We start from the raw sequence: 20,205 nt of genomic DNA on the forward strand, positions 1-20,205 counted from the left end.
AAATGTATGTAAAGTGTAAAGTAAATGGTTTAATGTGGTTAACTTCACAGATATGGAAAGTTCTTGCATTTATTGAATGTAACAAGTAGAAAGCAAATGTTAAAAGCAGAAAATGCATTATTCGAAAGACAACACACACACACAATGTAAATACATTGTCATGGGGAAAATGTCAGGATTTAAAAAAGATGACAGTATATGCGGGAAAACTTTATAAGCAGGAACATTATAACAAGGTTCTACTGTATATCAAAATACAGATTTTTTTCACAATGATTTTAAGAAATTAAATTACTAGTACAGATTCTTGAAAGTGGCATATAGGTGCATTACACCTATTCCTTCATGTCTACTACAAAATATTTTTAGGGAACCACTCAGTATCATAGTTTTTGTATGGATGACAATCTTGGGAAATCACAGGAAACAGAAATTAGGATGGACAGATGAAGATTTGAACCTGGGTCCGGTACCTTACCACCAGGAGTGGATGCAGAATTTCATTTCCTGGAGAGGGGAAGCGGATGGGGAATGGCACCACTGATTGCTTTCAAATCCTTTCAATTTGTTAGTGGAAATGAAAGATTATTTAGTATTTTCTCCCCTTTGCTTGCCTCGCTTCATATCACATCTTTGACACGAGTGTCCTTTATTAACTCTTTAACCAATGAAAATAAGCTGGTGTTATGCCAACATTCTCTGGAACTTTTGGCTTGGATTTGTGTCGGGAATACACAATGCCAAAAGAATAAACGGTTTTCCCGAGGGAACGACATGAACACGTGTTTCTGTGCAGATCCATGTTATACAGAATTGATTAAAATATTAACAGCAACATCAAGTCTCTTCAGCTCTCAATAAAAATAATTCAATACCAGTGCTATGGATAAAAAAAAATGGAATCTTGCCTCTGTGGATGATGTGTGAGTGACTCCACATTCAGATGACCAGTGTTCCATAAGTTCGATTGGTAACCAGTCTTGGTGTAACTTCATTACTTTTTCCATGGAAGTGTCACATTTGTGTGTCAACAGGCTTGATTTGTGAAATTTCCCGATGTTGAACATTCTGATCAGTGTTTGTAGATGTTGCTTATGACTTGTGTCAGGAGACGTGCACACCAGAATTTTTAAATTTGTTAAACCTTACAATTTTTTTACTTATGCAAACAGCTCTTACCAAAAATAAAATATTTTAGAAACCATTAGTTAAGCTTTTTGCAGTCAAAATTAAAAATTTCAGTAAACAAAGCCAAAAGCTTCTATATTTAAATAATTTATTTGTGATATTTTACTTTTTCATTCACAGACAATGATTTTGTGTCTTATGTTGTGAGACTTCTGACTTTTCTTTTTTTTTCCAAAATTTGAAATTTCTCATTCTTAATTCAATGTGGCATCTTATTTAAAACTATCTGTCAAAACTATCTATCTGTGAGTTATATCTTTAAAAATTAAATTTATAAATTAAATAACAATAAAAATCAAGAATAACTTAGACAAACTGTTAAAGTTGTAGTACACATATTCCAAATAGTATTTTAATTACTATAATCATGCATTTTTAAAAATAAATATTTACAATACTCTAATTTAAACTAACAGTGATTATGCAACTAACTGTTTTGATAATTCCCAATGCATCTATTGTTGTTTTTTGCACACTTGAGTGTTTAAAAATTGATGTATCAGTGGAAAAAAACACTAATATTTAATCCTGAAATAAACTAGGAAAACTTTTTTTTTACTTTTTTTTTATTTACTAAAAATTTTAACTATGCATTTATATTATTATATTTTGCAGGTAAACATACAGTCTTATACACTAACCCATGCTTCCACAATTAAAACTTTTCTTGTACCGGTATTTAAATAATTAAATTTTTCTGAAACAGTTTTTTCACCTAATGTAGCTTATTTAAAGTTGCATAGAACTGTTTCCCTAAATGCCACTGTGTTATCTACCAATAATATGTATTTTCAATAAAAAGGCAGTCAACTTGTTAAAACAGGTAACTGTGGTATTTTGTTTACCTCATACTGGTGATTAAAAATGCATGAACGAAGGCTAATTCATTTTTAATTATACATAATAGGGTTCGTAATATGTGTGGACAGGTAAGGTTCTAAATTACCACAAATTGTAAACTTTCAGTATCCAATTAGCTGAAAACCAAGAATTCTGTAGAAAAATTTGTGTGGTATTTAAAGAACCTTATCTCAGCAGATTACACAGTAGGTTTTTCCTTGAGATAATTCTTGTTTCATTGATAAAAATAAGTAAGTTATAAGTGGTAGAAAGGATTTTTTTAAATTGTATCATACTACTGAAAAAAAAAAAAAAACTTATTACAAAAATATTATTTTGAGCTAAAATTTTACAGTAAAATTTTCGCAAGCAATTTCACACCTGCTGTTAGTAGTGTAAATAAGTTTTTTGTGATTGCTATACATTAATTGTTAAGTCACAATTAAGTAAGTGTAGTAATTGCTCTTCTGATACTGGCAGTGGAAAAAATTAGTTACATATATGAATATCTTTACTTTAGTTGAAAGAAAAAAATTAATGATTATAAATACTTTAAAATAAATTTTTCATGAGCTTCAGAATTTGTTTGTTCTTTTTTGTAAAGTAATATTTTATTTTTAATTCTTTGGTTAAGTTGTAAGACATGTTAAAAGTTAACATGAAAAATCTCTCTAAGTCTCTAGCAAATAATTTTTATTGGTGTGTTTCTTCATTGCTACTATAGATTTCCTGCCTAAATATTTATTAGCGTATGTTGTTTTTAAGGTTTTGTAAATTATAATTTTTTTTTTAGTGTAGCATTCAAATTATTTTTAATAGAGGTGATATATGTTTTAAGTATTGCATAGTTTTAATTTTTACTAAATTATTTGTGTTGTGCGTGGTTAACAACATGTATGTTTTAACGGGCTGGATCACACTAGCTTACCAAAAAGATTTTTGTGTCAGAAAAATAGCCAATTTGTCAAAATTTCAGATATTATTTAAGTTTAATTTGTTTTAAGCATAATGATCTTGATTACCAGGTAAGAATAAAGGATGCTTTTAGTTGCTGCAGTTCTAATGAACAATATTGTATCAAGATTTTACAATCTAAATTGGCTGGCCAAGAATAAAAAGTTATTGTTGCTAATAGGTAACCAACAACTTTTTATACTGGGAAAGTATGCATGTTTCTTGTGTATTAGTGCCCAGTCAATATATTGGTGAATTCTTGATTCACCTATTGTGGAAGCCAGCCAATAATTTTGATGATTTGAATGAGTGCAGATTTTTTTTTCTCAGCAAGCACGTAGTTTAAATTGAACATTTATAAGACGACAAACCCCCGTGAATTTTATCTGAAATAACAGTTCATTAATACATTTTCTTATAAATAACTCAACTCAACGTAATTGATCACAAGGCATGTTTATGATCACCATGTTTCTGTTACTGAAAATTTGGTAAGTGTGTGTGGTTAATAGCTGTTCTTTGCAGTTTAGCTCCAGTACTGTATTTTTATTTTTATTTTTGAGTTTTTGTCTTTTTTTTTTGTCTGTGTGTGTGTGTGTGTTTCTTAAGTTACTGACTTGTTCTTCCCCCTCCCCCCTCCTACAGTTCACGAGGAACTATGCTTGTATAATTGTGTCTCCCAACCTCCAGGTCGCAAACGTAGGTTAGGTTTTGGGCGTAAAGGCAAAACTTCGTTTACCGTCCATAGAAGCGAAGAGGTTTTGCCGGACGACGTGCGGCACCTGGGCAAACAGGGCTCGAGTGTCTCCAGCGACGGGGAGGGCTCGCAAGATGGAGACAGGTTCGCCAACAACCACCGAGCCGAAAAAACCCGGACCGTCCCTTCCAACACCCGCATCCCTCCCGGCACGTTCCAGCTCCCCGGTCCAGTGCGAAACATTTCTGAAGCAGACCTGCTCTTTTTTACTCTTTTCAATTGGCAGACTTGTCTGGACACTGTGCGAGAAGCGCAAACACTTTTCAGTTCTTCCGGCTTGCAATCGAGTTACGAGTTAGTGACTGACCATCCGCATTCTTCACGTACTATGTTTAAAAACGCTTTTACGAAGATGCTGTCTACTAACATCGCAGTAATCATCTTACCACTACAACTTAAAACATTTTCATTACATAAGTATTTTCTCTTCCGTAACACACACGAAAACATTTGAGTTACGTAATTACATACCTAAAAAGGATTTGTGACTTTTTTTCTAAACTGCAAATATTTTTTTTTGTGATTAATATGAATAATTTTATCCATACGCAAATTAATAATTTAATCAGTTTAATGTAAGGTTTACGGGATTAAAAATTTGTTTTGATTAAACTGTTTTGCTAAGAAAAATTTCAAGTTTGCAGATATTTTGATCGCTCCGTCGGGATGGAATTTGCTATGAGCCATCCACTCGCTCCTCTGATGCGTTCCCTGCACGTCCAATCAACCCCCCCCCCCCCCCCACTCTAGCGGCTCTGCCCCTGGTCCCTCTCTGCACCACGTCTCCGGCTGCTCCCAAACTGACTGACGTTGCGATGATGGGAGGCTGAAAGCCACAAGCTGCAGAAGCGATCGAACCCTTGAAAAAAAAAAAAAAAAAAGTATTTTTTTTTCCGCCCGTAACCGTGTGGTTGTGTGCCCTGAACATGATCCCGTCTCCTCGTGGGGCGACGTCCCGTGCCTCTCCCCTTGTTCCCCCCTCCACCCCTCGTGGAAGCAGGAAGCCGGGACGGGATACTTCATCCCCTGCATTTGCCGAGACTTCCCTAGCACGCTCCTCACCGGCCAGAGGTATAAACTGTCCATATCTGCTAGAAATATTTACGTTCTCAAAAATTTCCGATTTTTTTAAAAGTCTAATCCTTGTATGCATTCACTTTTTCACAATGCAACGAATCATTGGATTTGGCTAATAATAAAAGTATTGCTCAGTCACTTAATGTTTTAGATTGCAGAAACACCTTGAAACAAAAGTCGGGCAGATGAAGACAAGACGCGCATAATTTGCGGAGTATTATACATTATCGAATTTCAAACGAGGGAGGACTAACACTGTTCTGTTTATAATGCGAGGAGTTTCATTCATTACCATGGACCGTAGTGGCAAAAAAAATTTTTTTTCTTTCTCTCTCTCGTCTTGTCTCTTTTTTTTTTTTTTTTTTGATGTCCCAGATCTAAACGGTGAGTAGCGGAAACAACTGCGCACGGCACGCCGGATCACGTCGAGCGTGATCGGTCGCGGTGTCGGTGTCGGGAAGCGCCGACTCCCGAGCTTCCACGGAAACCCTCCTCGTCCCCAGCTCTCTTGTTCGTTGCTAGCCGCTTCTCGCCCCGCTGTGCTGCCGCTGCCGATGCTGCTGCCGTCTGCTGTAGCGTGACTTTGGAAACATTAACATGACGTCTAGTCTCCTTGTTTTCTTGTACTCTTTACGAAACCATTTATTATTTCCTTTGTTTGGAAGCATTGGTATGTTGTGTAGACTGTTTTTAATTTCGTAGGCAGGCATTGTTTCCACACTGTTCCACAGAAAGCAGATGTAATGTGTTTTATCTTTTATTTATGTAAATTAATTATTATTAATCAATTGCATTAAGGGCATGCAGTAGGTATGTAGATGCAAAAAATGTAACAAATTTTTTTCTCCCTTAGGGGGTTTAGTACACGTAGCTGGAGTTTTGTCTTAAATCACGGCAATATCTCATTTCCACTCGACAATGTTCCTTTTTTCCAAAAAAACTTTTGAATTTTTTTTTTCTATCTATAAAATAATTTTTTTTGTCTTTGAAAGTCTGGCCAAGGGATTAGATGAAGAAGAGTTAAAAGGTGACAAAAAATGGTGACGGTAAACAAATTTTATCTAAAATACATTTGAGTACAACCTGATACTTAAAAACCATTCATGTATTTTTTTCAATACACTTAACTTTCAGAGTGTGTTAAAAATGGGCTACCTGACTTTAATTAAAGGTACAGGAGGAAATTTTTTTTAAGCTTACAAAAAATTTAAAAAAATTGTGAAAATTTCACTCAACCAAAATTTTTTAGGAGCTAATTTATCTGACTGGTATATGTAAATTCCTTTAATAACAATAGCATTTTACATTCTCAACAGGTTGTTTAAGTTTAATTTTGAATTTTCTACAGAATACAAAGTTAAATATAGTAAAATAGCATAACTTAGTTTATGTTTATGCTTTTGAGTCAGAAACAATAAATTTGAACAATACTATACATATTGGTAATATTAGTCAGATTATTCCGGTACCTAAATTACAAAAAAAAAAAAGGTACCCTTATCTATCTTATTATTATACATTATTATATACCAGAGTAATAAGCTGTGTGTTTGTTAAATAAAAAATATTCAAAGAAAGAAAGACACAAGCTCATAGTAAAATGTATAATATTGTAAGCAAGTGGAATACAGTGGTGGGACGAATAGAAGACCCCTGAGGAAACACAACACCTACACTAATTACATGCTAGGTTCAAGCCAATATTCAAAATTTTTCAATACATATCAGAACAAATTAGTTATAATTCATGTTCCAAGTGTTGCATGTCACCTCATGTTACGATCCCTAAATGCTATACCGAAAATTTTGAGACCCATTCAGTCTCAAGTCAATTGCTAACCTAAATTGTGTGGTGAGTAATGTGTTTATTCCCTCAATGAAACAGTGACAAGAACAAAATAACCGTCAAACAATAGAATGTCGGTGTACATCCGCATTGATTGATACTGTTTAAAATATGCTAGGTCATAGTTTGAACTATAAAGCTTAGCTCATAATAAATTATTTTATTGGTCTCATTAAGAGCCGGGCAAGCCAGACAACCACCCAGAGCCCCAGATGTCCCTTTTTTCCCCCCTTGTTTGTCTAGTTTCTTGTGAAAAATATGGTCAGTAATTGTAAAAGGAAGAACTACAGTTTTATTTATTTTTTGTAATTTTTGAATTCAACGAAGTTTCATCTTTAAAATGTTTGCCGATAAGTTTATCTTGAATATTTTATTTCCAATGATGTCAGCATTGTCCACAATAACTTAGTTTACGCTATCCGTGATTTCGTTAACATTATTATATAAATCACTTCAAGAACCAGTAAATTGATTGTGGTCTGTAAAAAAAATTGCATTATCTTTATCATATCATCACAAACCAGTTTCAGTGTAATTATTGCTTCAGTAACAGATTAGAAAACATTAGGCAGTCCAACATGGAACATACATGCTTCTGTCAGAGTCAGTACAAAATTTATAGTCATATAATTAGCCCCCGGGCTCTTTCATACCAGAGTACCTACCCATCTCTCCACTCTATCACTAACTCAAGGCCTCTCACCAAAATATTATAACCCCGCAAGCAAAAGTAAGTGGCTGAGGGTCCCACTCATTAAGGGGCAGCTGTCAAACTAAATTTAACATAATCTTACAGTTAAAAATGCCATGCACATCCATAACCAGGATTCTAACGAAAACCATTTTCACCAAAAATAGTATTTCAACCAACTGCACTTGGAGGTCTACATTTAACTCATAATTAATTACAGTGATGCTCTCTTTAGAAACTCACTTAAGAAAATTTCCTTCATAATTTGTTTAAAAGTAATTGGTTTAGTAATACAATAAATTTTACCTTTTTAATTAGTTTTCTCTGTAAATAACTAATCATTAAGTACGTTGAGAAACTTTTTAACAGGAATATACCTAAGTTGAATAGTTATGAACTTTTTTTAGTGAAAGATTGTGTAATTTTTTTTTGGCATGAATATGTACATTTTTTTAAATTAAAACATTTTGAAAACAATTGTTTTAACCTAGCTCTGTTCAAACAGTTTGATGAAAATAATTAATTGCAATGAAAAAATGAGATATTGCTGATTTATATTTGCAGGCATAATTTGCATCATTGTAGACAATAGCTTTTTTTTTCCTTCACCATAGCAATTTTTTTCAAGTGCTCTTATAATTACCATTCCAAGACATTTCTCTTAATATTACAGTTTGAAAGTGAGTGTGAACTGAGTATTCTATTGGCTATGATTTTCTGTCCATAAAGTTATGTTTATCTGCTGGTCATAATTTTTCTTGTCTTTATGTTTCTGTGATCGATATTAGCAGGCAGGCACTTCATTAACTTCAATGGCCGTACATGACACACTTACTTGGATTTGTCAATTTTTTTTTTTTTAGATTTTCACTTCAGATTGTTTGTAAATAATATTTTCTACTTCTAGACTCATAGATCATTGTTTAGGAGCAATTTATAATTTTTTTTTTATGGAAGAATTAAGAAAATTTGGTGAACTCAAGTTATATTTTCAAATATTGTTTGTAATCCCCGGGATTGTAGTCAAGAAGATACTGCAGCGAAACCAAATTTAGATACCTATATCTTAATGTGCCCGAACAGTAATGATACAGTTAAATTTTCCGTTTACTTTTCCAGACTCTCTAGAAAATATACTTGAAACAATTTGTCCTTAACATAAATACCTATAAACCAGTTTCAGTGTAATCATTGCTTCAGTCTAGTAACAGATTAGAAAATATTAGGCAGTTTAACACTGAACTATACTTGCTTTTGCCGGAGTCAATACAAAAGCAGAAGTGGGAATTAATCTGGAAAAAAATTGTTAGATCCAAATGAGTGTTAGGTGTACTACCTACCTTAAGCAGTTTTTCGTGTTGCCTTATTATTCATGTGTTGATTATACAAGTATTAAAGGTTTATATTCCGTACTCTATAGACATATCAAGGGTTAAAGCGCGGAACATTGACTAGAATAATGTGACCTGGATTTTAGGAAACTAAGTGCTTATTTTGTGAACCATTATATAGTTTTCTACAAATGAGTAGACATACTTAGTTGCCTGTGTGAACAGATGAGAGGTATGTTGTCCAAAGAGGTACAGCCAAAAGTACATAGGTATGTAAAATATTTAAGATTTGGTCTGGAAGAATGAACCCAAGCAACAAAAGGTAATTTTTATCATTTAAGTTTTTTTTTTTTCAATAAGTTTGTTATAGTGGTTTTTGTATCCTTACACCTATTCAATTCAAATTCAAGGTTTCTCACTTAAAATTGGAACTTTGTAAATAAAAATGGGTGGGGAATGACCAGAAGGCAGGTTTTATGTTCATTAGTTAGTTGCTGTTCCGTTTCCATCATTCTGTCGTTTGTTTTCACAATCTCCAATTTGGAATCTCTATCCGACAAACAAGCTGAAATCCTCGAAAGTCATAAACTTGGCACAAACCGATTGTTATTTGTCAGATGTGAATTATATAGGTGGACGTTTGGAACGTCAGGAAAAATCTAGACAAATCTGCAAAAATAATAGAATTTGAGTGAAACTGTTTTATAATCAACTCAACATTTCAGTTTTTTTTTTTTTAATTATTCATTACAATAGATCTAACATGGAAATTTAGATTTATTGGCGGCCATAGCTGTTCATAACATTCCCATAAATCCTCACTGTTCACATAATTTAATGAAATTATTACAATATAATTATCTTTGACATTCTCTGTTTTAAAGTCATATCATTGCAACCAATGGTATTTTGTGTTAAGATTAATAAAGTCTGTCAGCCATGTTGCTTAAGAAGTACAACACCAAAAATCAAAGTTTTACACAAGAGAAAAAATCCCTAAGGTACCTACAGAAATTTGTATCAATCTTTGTTGCTCTTACTGTGATGTAGAAGAAAAAAGGTTTACTGTAAGTTTGAATTGGGTTTTTAAAAATATTTGATATTCGTGAATAAATTGATACGCTGTTTGAAATTCCGTTAAGAAAATAAATTAATAGTTTGCAGCAACCTAAAAAAAAAAACTGTTGTACTAAGTATGAAGGGTGATTTTGATGGGAAAAGTTACTAATTGGGCGCCATGGTATGTTTACGAGCGCATAGACCCGGCAAAGACTCCTCTCAAGGTGTGACATTGCCCATGTGGAAGTGAGATTCGGACCCTCCTTAACTAACCAAAATTAACAAGACTTGGCCTGCTCTCAGCGTCAGGCACGCTTACACAGATTGAAGATAATGTGGACTCTTTAAGGCATCCCACACACCTCTTACCTGAAGGTGGTCAGCACACTACCAGAGTAACACAGTTTCTCAAACAAGTTTTTATTTCCCGTGAAAAATACTACACGCCCTCGTACACATCTACATTAAACTCGTAGGAATCCCTTGTGGCAAGAATTGATTTATTTGAAGCGTGAACCATTCTCGTAGTCACACTAAGGAACTACGTGGTTGATTTAACACCCCGGAATGACTCATAATTTATGAGCACTGAGTTGGTACTCAAACGATGTGGAGCCCACAATAACCTTGGAGGTTGCGTAACCTTAAGGAGGTAGCATCCTAAATTAATTTTCTTCTAACATTTCATGTTTTTGCACATTATTTTTGATAAATTCATAATATAACCATATTTAATTGTTCATGAAAGTTTTTCCTACTAAAAAAGTCCTTGTTTAATGATTTTTTTTTAAATTAAAGGCAAATTTTCATATCAGTCGTAGAATGTCCTGAAAGCATTAAATCATGAGGTATGTAGTTATGGATTAACTGTTCTCAAAGTAGCCTTTGTCTTCAAACTTTCTATTTTTAGTTAAAATATATTTTATCAAATCAATAAAAATTATGTTTTCGAAAAAAAAAAGCTGAGTTTATTAGGGTTTTTGGACAATCTAATTTTTAATATACTAAAAATTAAGAATTCGAAGATGAAACCCACAGGAGAATGGCTAATCCAAAACTTAATACCACAAGATATCATTACATGCTACAAATGACATCAAATTAATGCCTTTAAGTTCATTAAACATATTAAATAGTGACTTGTTTAATAGAAAACATATTTTATAAAAAATGAAATATGGTTATTTTATAAATTCATTAAAAATATTGTGCAAAAATACCAAATAATAGAAGCAAAATAATTTAGGACACTCTCCTCTCAAGGCTCTGTGAATGACAGTGTGACTTACTGCCCTATCAAAATAAAAATCTACTCTAAGGTCATACCATACCTATATGTATTGCACAGTAGGTTTATTGAGAAATCTATTTAGTTTAATTTTTTTTTTTATATAAAGGTGGTGTTAGGGCAAATGCATTAGTGCTGAACAGATTACCATTGCTTTATCAAGCATAAGCTCAAAATTGCTAAGTTACTTTTTTTTTTTTCAATTTATGCTGGAATCACAATACCACAATGGGTGTTATGCGTCGGACGTGAATATATTTTTAACCAATCATGTTTGACACATGCTAGTGCATGCGTTGGAGTGGCGTCACCACTGACTCACTCTCCTCCTCTATCGGTTCCCCTACCTCATACCTAACTATTCCCATCATGCAATCTGAATTTTCGTAATGCTCAAAAATTGTAGCCCCCCTCAGCAAAGAAGTTTCACTTCAAAACAGTATACGTACTCTCGAAAGCTACAACTACCAACAATTCCGCCTTGTAGACTGATCTGACCTTTGAAACTAGTTGCTCAAAAAGCAATCCAAGTTCGATGTGGAAGCGTGCCAATAGCAAAATTCTGAGATGAGCCGAGCCGTTCCGATCGTTTGCGCAGTCTTCCATTCGAAGACATGCATTCATGTGATTGCTGACTGGTCCGAGCCAAGCCAAACAAGTGCGTGTCCTGGCAGATGAACACGGGTTGAGGAAAACGCTGAGGGCGTACGGTGTTGTGGTGAAATTATCGGTGGAAATTAGTGGGCACCACCACGTGAGTGGGCACGTGGACCCGGCGAGAGACTCTACCCCAGGGCGTTACGTGGCCCGTGTGCGGCGAGATATTAGCCCTCCGGATGTTACACGCAACTCCTGTCCCTACCTAAGCCCGCTCTCAGCGTCGGGCACGCTTCTAATCCGCAGTGGGCTCTCAGGGCGTCCCACATGCCGCTGGCCAGGATAGGAACCCACGTGCCCCCCCCCCCCCCCCCGAACACAAAAAAACACGTAACACAGTTAATTGGTTTTTATTCTACTCACGGTATACGTCCGTACACGCTCCTTCACTGATACAACTGCAAAACGCCCGAGGCACGAATCAGATTAGGTGAGGAGGCGAACCACGCACGTGGTCGCCCCAAGCCGTTACTTATTACACCGGTGATATAAAAACCCCGAGGGGTGAATAAATATTACCGATACAGTCTCTCCGACCGAGAGAGGCCCCGAGGATGAAAAGAAAGCGATTTAAATAATATTAAGCTACAGAATTACTACTCAGTGAATCAACGGTGATGTCCTCCCGGCTGTAGAAGGAGACTGGGCTGAGCTCATCGCTTGCAGGTGGCAACATGGCGCCCTTCGCGCCGAACACAATTACCATTACAACATTCTGCGATTCCGTGCCCCGGCGAAAGTTAAGTAAATCATAGATTAACATTAAAAAATATATAAAAACTACTGGCAATTTAAAGTACATTAATATTTACGTAGTTATTGAGAATTTATATAAAACATTCCTACCCTCGTCCAAGTCCGTGCCTATTCGGGTCCGCCCGGGCAACGTCTATAGTTTTTTAAGTAACGTAATATTTAAATTAAAGAAATACATGGGTAAACTGCAACAAAACACTGGGGCAAAAGAATGAATGAAAAAGGGTTTCAATATTAATTAGCATATTTAGGGGTGCGGCGCACTGCAGCTAAGCGCCCTCTTGCTGTAGTTCGTGGCGCGCAGTTTGAATCGCACACGGCTACGTACGTTACGACACAAATGCCGGGTAGGAAAGGTGTTGAGAAAAGGAAAGGAGGATGATCAGGCTCGTGGGGCGAAGCCCCGGCTGACGTCAACGCTTCGCGGCACAATACGGCATAGCACTTCCTAGGAGAGCGGTGGCCAGACCGCAGTGGCCCACCTTACCGTAAAACAATCACTTCTCTACAACTGAATAAAGTTAAACCAAATAAGATATTTACAAAATAATTCAATCTTAATATTTCAGTTTGTTAATTCATAATGCTCATTTTCCTGTATTATGTTGTTCTTTCACAAATAAAAGTGGCATTTAATCAGAAGGCAGAAAGGGGGAAGGGATGTTTATCGTTGATACTAAAAACGATGATGCAGTATGTACAATAGTCCGCTGTATTTTTGTGTTTTGGTCATTGATTCTCTCGCCTTTTAAAAATTTGTCCAACCCCGGCCTAGGAGAAACAGTTCGGCAGGAAGCCAGGATTGCGAGGGAATGCCCCTCCAGGTTGAATAATAGGTAGGGACAAGTTTATATGGTGAATTGCGATGGAACCAAAATAACACCAAGAAGCATGTCAGTAGGTACACCATATAATACTAAAATACAAGTTCATACACCATGAAGCACTGAAATGCAACTAAAATATTGAAGTTAATCAGCATTTATAACCAAAAGTTAACTCAAATCACAAGAACCTAATCTTTTAATGCAGAAAATTCTATAAATGTTAATTTTTTTTTAGAAGGAAATTTCAAATTTGTATGAAAATGTATTTACTAAAAAGTTGGAAAAAAAGTTTACTTTTTTTAATCTTGCAATTTTTATTAGTAATTCAGTTTTTCATTGTGACTGTACATTTTTCAAACAAGCAAATACTTGCCAATTTATTTTTACTGTCCAGAATAGTTTAAAATTCTTATCAAAAATCATTATGTTGTAAAATTTCAATATATTTTAGTCAAAATAATTTGAGTGCCATAGGTATTTGGTTGGTTATATAAACATATTTCATAAAAAAAATTGCCACCAAAATCTCCTGTTTTTAAAAATGAAATTAGCCTAAATATAAAACCATATATTCTTGACCCAAATAATAAGGGTAGGGGAGAGCGGGGATATATTGGACACGGGGCTACATTGGACATAGCTAAATTTTCGTTCAAAACATTACCAACTCCATTTATTTCTCTATGGAGTGTGCAACAGACAACAGCTGATCCGTTTTAAATCAATATGGCTGCCTACCTCGAAAAGTAGCAAGGTGAGTGGATTTTTTTCCTTTTTGTGGGTTTCCTTATAATATTTTGTGTGAATATGGGGGGTAATTTTCATTATGAAATGAAAGTTAATTTAAATGTTACTAATATGATGAATTGCAACATGATTTGGTGTCAAAATAAACTAGGAATTATGCAAATTGACTAACATCACAAATTACTGAGAAGTGTTTTTTCTATTTCCGTTACTTGGGGCTACATTGGACAGGGTATGGGGCTACCTTGGACAACTGTCAAATGTATCCCCTTACTTGCACCTTTAATCACAGATTTTATTAATACTGTTACGTGATACAAATATTACATTGTTATGCTTTCAGATGGTTAGGAATTACAAGGAAAGGACTGAGAGACAGTTTGACAAGCAGTCAACAAAGGCTGCTGTTCTAGAAGTTTTGGAGAATGGAGCTTCTTTACGATCTGCAGCCATCAATCATGGATTGAAAAAATCTCGCCTGGCTTACTTGGTTAAAAAAGCCAAAGACGAAGACATCGAAAATATGAGTTTTCAGACAAATTTTAAAAATAGACAGGTTATTCCTGATGACATGGAGCAAAAACTGGCTGATTATTTATTAAAATGCTCTTGCATGTTTTATGGCCTCACCCAAAAACATACCAAACAGCTAGCATACCAATATGCAAAAAAGTGTGGTATTACTTTGCCAACATCCTGGCACAAAGAAGAAGCTGCGGGTAGAGACTGGTTTTCCGCATTTCTGAAGAGATGTCGTAATCTTTCCCTCAGAATGCCTGAAGCCACTAGCTTGGCAAGAATAACTGCTTTTAATAAGCACACTGTAGGAGTATTTTTTAACAAACTTGAAGAAGTGTTGCAGAGGTACCACTTTTTCCCAATAGACATTTATAACTTGGATGAAAGTGGGGTCACCACTGTTCCTCCTTCTCAGAAAGTTATTGGCGAAAAGCGTCGCAAGCAAGTGGGTCTTGTTACCCAGGTGGGTATCATATGTGCCAATGGAAATGCACTTCCTCCCGTACGGGTTTTCCCTAGGATTAGGTTCGACGAAGCTCGTATGATGGCCGGAAGCGCCAGCTGGGGCATTAGGTCTAGCCCATAAATCAGGTTGGATGACAACAGACAATTTTGTCAAAGTTTTGCATTTTTTTAAGGATTATGTTCGTTGCTCACAGGACAAGCCAGTTCTGTTGATAATGGACAACCATGAATCCCATCTCAGCATTGAAGGCCTTGATTTCTGCAAGGAGAATGGAATAGTCATTTTGACTCTGCCTCCTCACACCTCCAACAAGTTACAACCCCTAGACAGGTGTGTTTTTGGGCCATTCAAAACATTTTACAGTGCTGAGGTGAATTCCTGGATAAACTCCAATCCCAATGCCACCATTAACATCTACTCAATCCCTAAACTCGCGAGTAAAGCTTGGGATCGAGGGGCTGCACCAGAAAATATAAAATCAGCCTACACCTGATGATGTTAGACCACTTCCTAAGGCACCGCCAAGAGAACAGTCCAGCTGCAGTAGAAAGCGTGGGCGGTGCATGATAGCAACCGACACACCAGAGAAAATAGAATTATTAAAAACGAAACAGAGAAGAGTTGTCAAGAAGAAAGTGCTGCCCTCTTCCTCATCTTCGGAAGCTGAAATTGAAGACCTGTGCGATGAACCAGGAGACTCCTCATTCAGTTTTTCCGAGTTATCAGAAGAGAGTGATGATGACAAAAATTCTATCAAGGTGTCTGATTTGCCTAAGGATATCATTTGTTTTTTTTTATAAAAATATTACTGTTTTTCACTGAGAGCTTTTTAAAGATATGCATATTTATCCTCAGAATAACATTTACTATTTTTGAGCACAAATGTTAAAAGTTAATGTTTGGAATTGATTTTGCTTCATTTTGTTGGTATAAAAATTGTATAAACCTTAAATTTCTGTTTTTATTAGTCTTTAATACTTATGTTAAGTAAATAAGTTCTAAAATAATTAGTGTTTTCAATATAATGAATGATCTCTTTGAGTCTTTACTTTGTCCAAACTATCCCCTTCTCATGTCCAATGTAACCCCGCATATGGGGATACATTGGACAGTGTACACTCTTCTCTTTCTTTATTTTTGCTGTTGTAATGTCACATAATGTAGCATCAATATCACATCCTTTTGATAGCAGAATGTTTAAGTGATTTATTTGCAATGGAAAAATCTAAAAATTTTGATTACAAAAAAAGATATTGTTTGTAATGTAAAAATTGTCCAATGTATCCCCGCTCTCCCCTATCTTTAGCTATAGTTGTAAAGTGTATATGTCACAAGTGGAAATAGCTAAATACAAACATGGTTATTATTATGTTCTGCACATGTCATTATGTATTATTTATTAAAGTCCCAATCTCAACATTGTAGGTTCCCTTTCACAAACATGGCTACAGTTCAACTGTCACATACATAATACCAACCAGACAACACAATTATCTTAACCCAGATAATGCCAACCTTGTCGTACAAAATATCTTAACCTAAATACATAACCGTTATGGAGGAAGTTGTCAGTGGTAGGGAAGTTGTCATGAACTGCCGTCACCCGCGGTCTGGGGATCGAGACCCGGGCCGGTCCTAGTGGTTGTCAGTGGCTCTAAAGGAAATCTCCGGCGGGCGCCAGGTTAATTCAAGGATTAACTGAGGTGGTCGTGGGTTTTTGCCCCTGCGTGTTCCACTAGGATCGACGGCTGTTGATGGTGGGCGGGAGTCCCTACTTCTAATACGCACTGGCCCTAAACAGTATAGAGGACTGTTTCCTAATTGTTCAGGAGGTGTTTGCGAAATAAAGAAACGGTATTTAGGTGCTGGTTTTTTAATCTCGCATCTCACATAGTGTGGATGGGGCACAAGTTACACAATTACACTGGACAAAAAAAAACACGTTTGCACTACATACACTCGCACTGATAATTAATTACGTATTACATGGATGTTACATTGCGGCACTTGCAAACAAGGTCCCTACATTGATTTGTGGGTCGACGAAGAGTTTGGGTGGATTAACGGCCACTCCTGTGATAAGCTGTACATAGATTCGTGCCTGGGCTCACCTGTGTGAGTCGCGGGACCACGGAGATAATATTATATGGCAAGGTCTTTAAGATTGCAGTTGGCAGGCATATGCTCGACGAATTACATGAAGTTCTGTTCGCGGGAGTCGGCCCGGACCGTAAGATGACTGCGTCGCGAACCTTTGTTCCACGACGAGCAAACATTAAAGCAGCCGGGATAAGCCCTGCACCGGAAAAGGGCACGGGGGCACGCGGGGAGAGAAAGGAGGAAAAAGGTTTTAGCGAATTATAATAGTTACCAGAATGACGAATCAGAAGCACAAAAAGTTGAAGTCTCCGCGCGGACTCACACGTCCGCTCCGGCCCGTGAGTAAAACTGTACTGCCGCTTTGTGCTGGTTCGGGAGGGAAGGATGTGTCATGACGTGCCAAACTTTCTAATGTGCCGGTATTACAACTTTATAACCATAATTAGTCATTATTATTTATAGAACACTCGTGTCTTAATGACATCTGTCTGAATTAATTGGCGGAAGGCCTAAAATAATAATACCTAACAAAATTTAGATTAATTATATTTGAAAATAAAAAGTTAAGCTGGAGACTGTCTGTCACTTGTTGACTACTCCAGTGGCTATTTGCAAGTAAAAACAGGGAGGTAAATAAGGTTGATTAACACTGTGGTTAATTATTGGCGGAAGGCCGAAAGGGACGTTCCGGACATTTATTAATTGTGGTTTCCCACAGGGGAAACCGCTGCATCCCTACGACGCACTTTCACTATTAAGTGTTGTTCTGCTAATTAAAAATCACTTGATTAATCACAGCAATTTATGATGTGTGAGAACTGTTTGGTGGTGTTGGCATATGGACGTATCTGGGAAGGCACTCACCGGCGTCGGCGGCTCGCTTGACTCACGTGACATGGGCTAGGGGTGCGCTCCGTTAGCGGGGTTTAATACTGGCGGGTGGAGGCCGGGCTTTATGGCCTTCGGAGGGACGACGACAAAACAAGCAAGTTAATTTTCATGCTGTGTGTGCTTTTAAAAATGTATAAAAATCTTTTAAATACATGCTGAAAATAAATTAACTAAACACATAATAAATGTTTAAAACATAAGTATTGGTAGTAGGTGGTGATCAATTTTTATGAAGTGTGTTGGAGTATTCAATAGCTACTGGCAAGAATTTTAATTTTTTTTTTTTTATATTATACCAAAGGGGCATGTAATCGCTAAGCTGATAACAGTCATAACTGATAAAATGAATGAGCTTGAATCAGGAACACCACACACAACAGCATGATTAGAGGTTAAATGCTCAATTGTTTTATTTGCTATGCTCATTTGTGCATGCACACTTGGTGTTCAAAGGCCAAACTAGTGGCAGACTTCTTAAAATATTTACATTACATCTTGACAACCATTTTGAAGAATTTTTTACCTCACTTTACACTGCTGATAAAAGCTTGCTGATGAGGTTATCTTTAGAACAAAGGAAAACAAGTAAAGTTGTTTCAACGATTACATTTTATTTACTGTCTATGCTAGCTACATGCTGTTTAATTTTTGGGCTGTATTAATAGGACTTTGGTACTAAGAGTATTGTCCTGTTATAACCATCAATAGATACCAAAATTAAAAAAAACAAAAAAAATAAGTTAGATATTATTTTTGCGTTAATTGTTTATGGAAGTGAAATATGGCATGGTTAACCCGCAAACCGGATAACTCACACCCGGATAATCGGGAGTCTGCTGTAATTATTTAAAGTATAAAGCAAAAGTGTAGGAAGTTAAACATTAAATTTACAAATCCAGTTCACATTTTTTCAATGGAATTAGAAAAACAAATGTTGAATTTAGAGAAATGTTCTAAACAGGAACTTAATTTTGAGGACTTCAGTTAAATTTTATAAAATATGTTTTAATATTAATTTTAGACACACACAATTAATAATTTTAAACAGATTTATGACAGTTATTTATAAAAATATTTTTTTTTGGAGTTAGATACTTCTTTCACTTATAGCCCAACAGCAGTCATGTAAGAAAACTGGCAGAGTATTGACGTCCCCAGGGCTCTTTGCCCCTTCCCGGTCCCCATTTATGTCTGAAAAATGGATTATTACGAATTGCCCGGCTAATCCAGCGAGAGGGTTGGGGTTCTGGCCTGATGTGGCCGGGACTGGGAGCTGAGGAAATGAGGTTTGGACAGACTGGTGAGAGTTGGAAGTCAGGTCGAAAATTAGTAAACGTCCTCTAATTGTTCGCACACTGATTTATTCTGCGGCTAGTCCGCCTTAGCCCTGACCGCACCTGTCTCGCAGTAACGGAAACACATACTTCCCGTCGCACCGCGGAAAGAATATCCCACGAAAACTCTCGTCCGTAGACGTAGATAGACGAGTACTTTAAACTGTCGAAAACTACGAGTCGAAACGTAAGCCCGTACGTGGCTGCGGACGCCAGAACTCGCGGAGCGCGGAGACGCAGGTCCACACTGCTGGGCAGCCAAGCGGCGACTCACTCGCCTCTCCCGCCTCGCGCGTGCCCTGCGCCGTGCGAGGGGAGATAGGTGGACGGGGAAAGTCGGTGAGGAGAGACCACGTGTTCGCTGCGAGCCAGGTGCGGCCCTTACATAACTAAACATAAACCCTATTGACATATAATTATTAATTAAGTAATATTTACAAATATACAAGAAATGTCCATATTTGAGCGGTCCTTAACATAGACAATTACGGTGCACGCAGGTGTGTCCCTAATATGTAGCACTGCACTACACTGGGGGAAAACAGGGCGTGCCCCCTCAGGTACCCGGTGATGGGCAGAAACGGCCTCTAAGCCTAGGAGGGCACGACGACTGTCGTCAGTATTATGTGCTGCTCAACGCTACCTGCTTCTATAGGACCATAATTTCTAGATTATTGACTAAAATACAATTGGCTGTTTTAATACAAATCAGTGGGTGACTAAATAGTTTGATAACACTAACTAAACAAAAATATTTAATAATTTTACTTATTAAAAGCTTATGTTATGATGTTACAAGTAAGAAATTTTAAAACATTAAATATTATATCCAGGAAATTAATGCCATTGTCTTACAAATAAAATGCTAATAATGTAA

The 20,205-nt window shown here is 36.4% G+C and overlaps 1 protein-coding gene across 6 annotated transcripts in view; it reads left to right on the forward strand.

The window, feature by feature from the left end:
* Window positions 1–20,205, forward strand: part of LOC134531984 (regulating synaptic membrane exocytosis protein 2) — a 312,665-nt gene that overhangs the window by 245,201 nt on the left and 47,259 nt on the right. For 5 of the 6 annotated variants that reach the window (XR_010075102.1, XR_010075105.1, XR_010075104.1 and 2 more), the window contains one exon: window positions 3,673–3,823. The exons of the other annotated variant lie outside the window; for it this stretch is intronic. Coding sequence is in view for 1 of the 5 variants with exons in the window: in XM_063368090.1 (XP_063224160.1) it covers window positions 3,673–3,823 (151 nt within the window). In the remaining 4 variants the exon portion in view is untranslated. The remainder of the gene's footprint in view (window positions 1–3,672; window positions 3,824–20,205) is intronic. 6 annotated transcript variants of the gene reach the window in all.

This window comes from Bacillus rossius, chromosome 5, assembly GCF_032445375.1.
Source record: "Bacillus rossius redtenbacheri isolate Brsri chromosome 5, Brsri_v3, whole genome shotgun sequence".
Classification (NCBI taxonomy): domain Eukaryota; kingdom Metazoa; phylum Arthropoda; class Insecta; order Phasmatodea; family Bacillidae; genus Bacillus; species Bacillus rossius.